Raw genomic sequence first — 1,099 nt, forward strand, 5'->3', positions numbered from 1 at the left:
AGGATTTTCAGGTGGTCTTTTATGTTTGGAATAAGTTTGTTTTCCAAAACATAAAGTCGCCTGTGATGATCATTTTCTTGTTGTGGAAGGGGTCTGGGTTCACTCAAACACCCCGCTCATGTTTGTTTTGGTGTATGCTCCTCAATCTTTGTTAGGGAAAAGAAAATTATGGTCTCAAATTTCGATGTTGATTAGAAGGTGGAATGGTATGATGTTGGTTATGGGTGATTTCAACGAGGTTCGAGAAGCAATTGAAAGATATGGTTCGGTTTTCTATCAGAATCAATCAGATTTGTTTAATGAGTTTATTTTGGACGAAAATCTGATTGAAGTTAATTTGGGTGGTTATTCTTTTACTTGGACGGATAGTTGGGCTTCTAAAATGAGCAAACTTGACAGATTCTTAGCTTCTGATTCTTTTCTTGACATGTTTGTTGGTGTCACTGCGGTGGTGTTAGATAAGTTTATTCCAGATCATCGTCCAATTTTGTTAAAGGAGAAAGTGATTAATTTTGGCCCTACTCCTTTTTGCTTTTTTAATTCTTGGTTAGACATGGAGGATTTTCACAAGTTCGTGACTGAAACTTGTGCTACTGATGGTATTGTTGATGTTAACGGTTTTGTAGCTTATAAAAAGAAGCTTCAAAATCTTAAGAAGGTCATCCGAGATTGGAATTCTTATACTCGAGTTGTTCATAAGGAGAAAAAAGATAAGCTTACCTCTCACATTGTGGCTATAGATTTATTAGTTGATCAAGGTGGTGCCTCTAAAGAAGATTTGATGTTGAGAAATGAGTTGATGAATCAATCAACCGAGTTACAAAACTGAGATGCAAAAGTGAAACACCCATAAAATACAGTCCAAAAATTTTGTTTTTAATTATTAATAAGACCATAGTTATCAAAATCAAATCATCAAATCATAAGTCATAGTATCTCAAAACATCATATCAAAAACACATGTCAATGTATCAGAGTAAAACATCTCAGGTTAAACATCATGGTGTGTGCAATGCAGTCATTTCGAGCTCTTTCCTTTGCTACCGGAACGGAAGTACCTGAAACCAAAAACTGAAACTGTAAGCACGAAACTTAGTGA

General features: G+C 35.2%; 1 protein-coding gene across 1 annotated transcript; it reads left to right on the forward strand.

Moving 5' to 3' along the window:
• The first annotated feature begins 220 nt into the window (after positions 1-220).
• On the forward strand, positions 221-829 carry LOC145158142 (uncharacterized). The gene has a single exon (XM_079077077.1). The coding sequence runs from the start codon at positions 221-223 to the stop codon at positions 827-829; it is 609 nt and encodes a 202-aa protein (XP_078933203.1).
• Positions 830-1,099: the final 270 nt, after the last annotated feature.

This window comes from Lactuca virosa, chromosome 2 (genome assembly GCF_052849685.1).
Source record: "Lactuca virosa cultivar CGN04683 chromosome 2, Lactuca_virosa_CGN04683_v6, whole genome shotgun sequence".
NCBI lineage: Eukaryota > Viridiplantae > Streptophyta > Magnoliopsida > Asterales > Asteraceae > Lactuca > Lactuca virosa.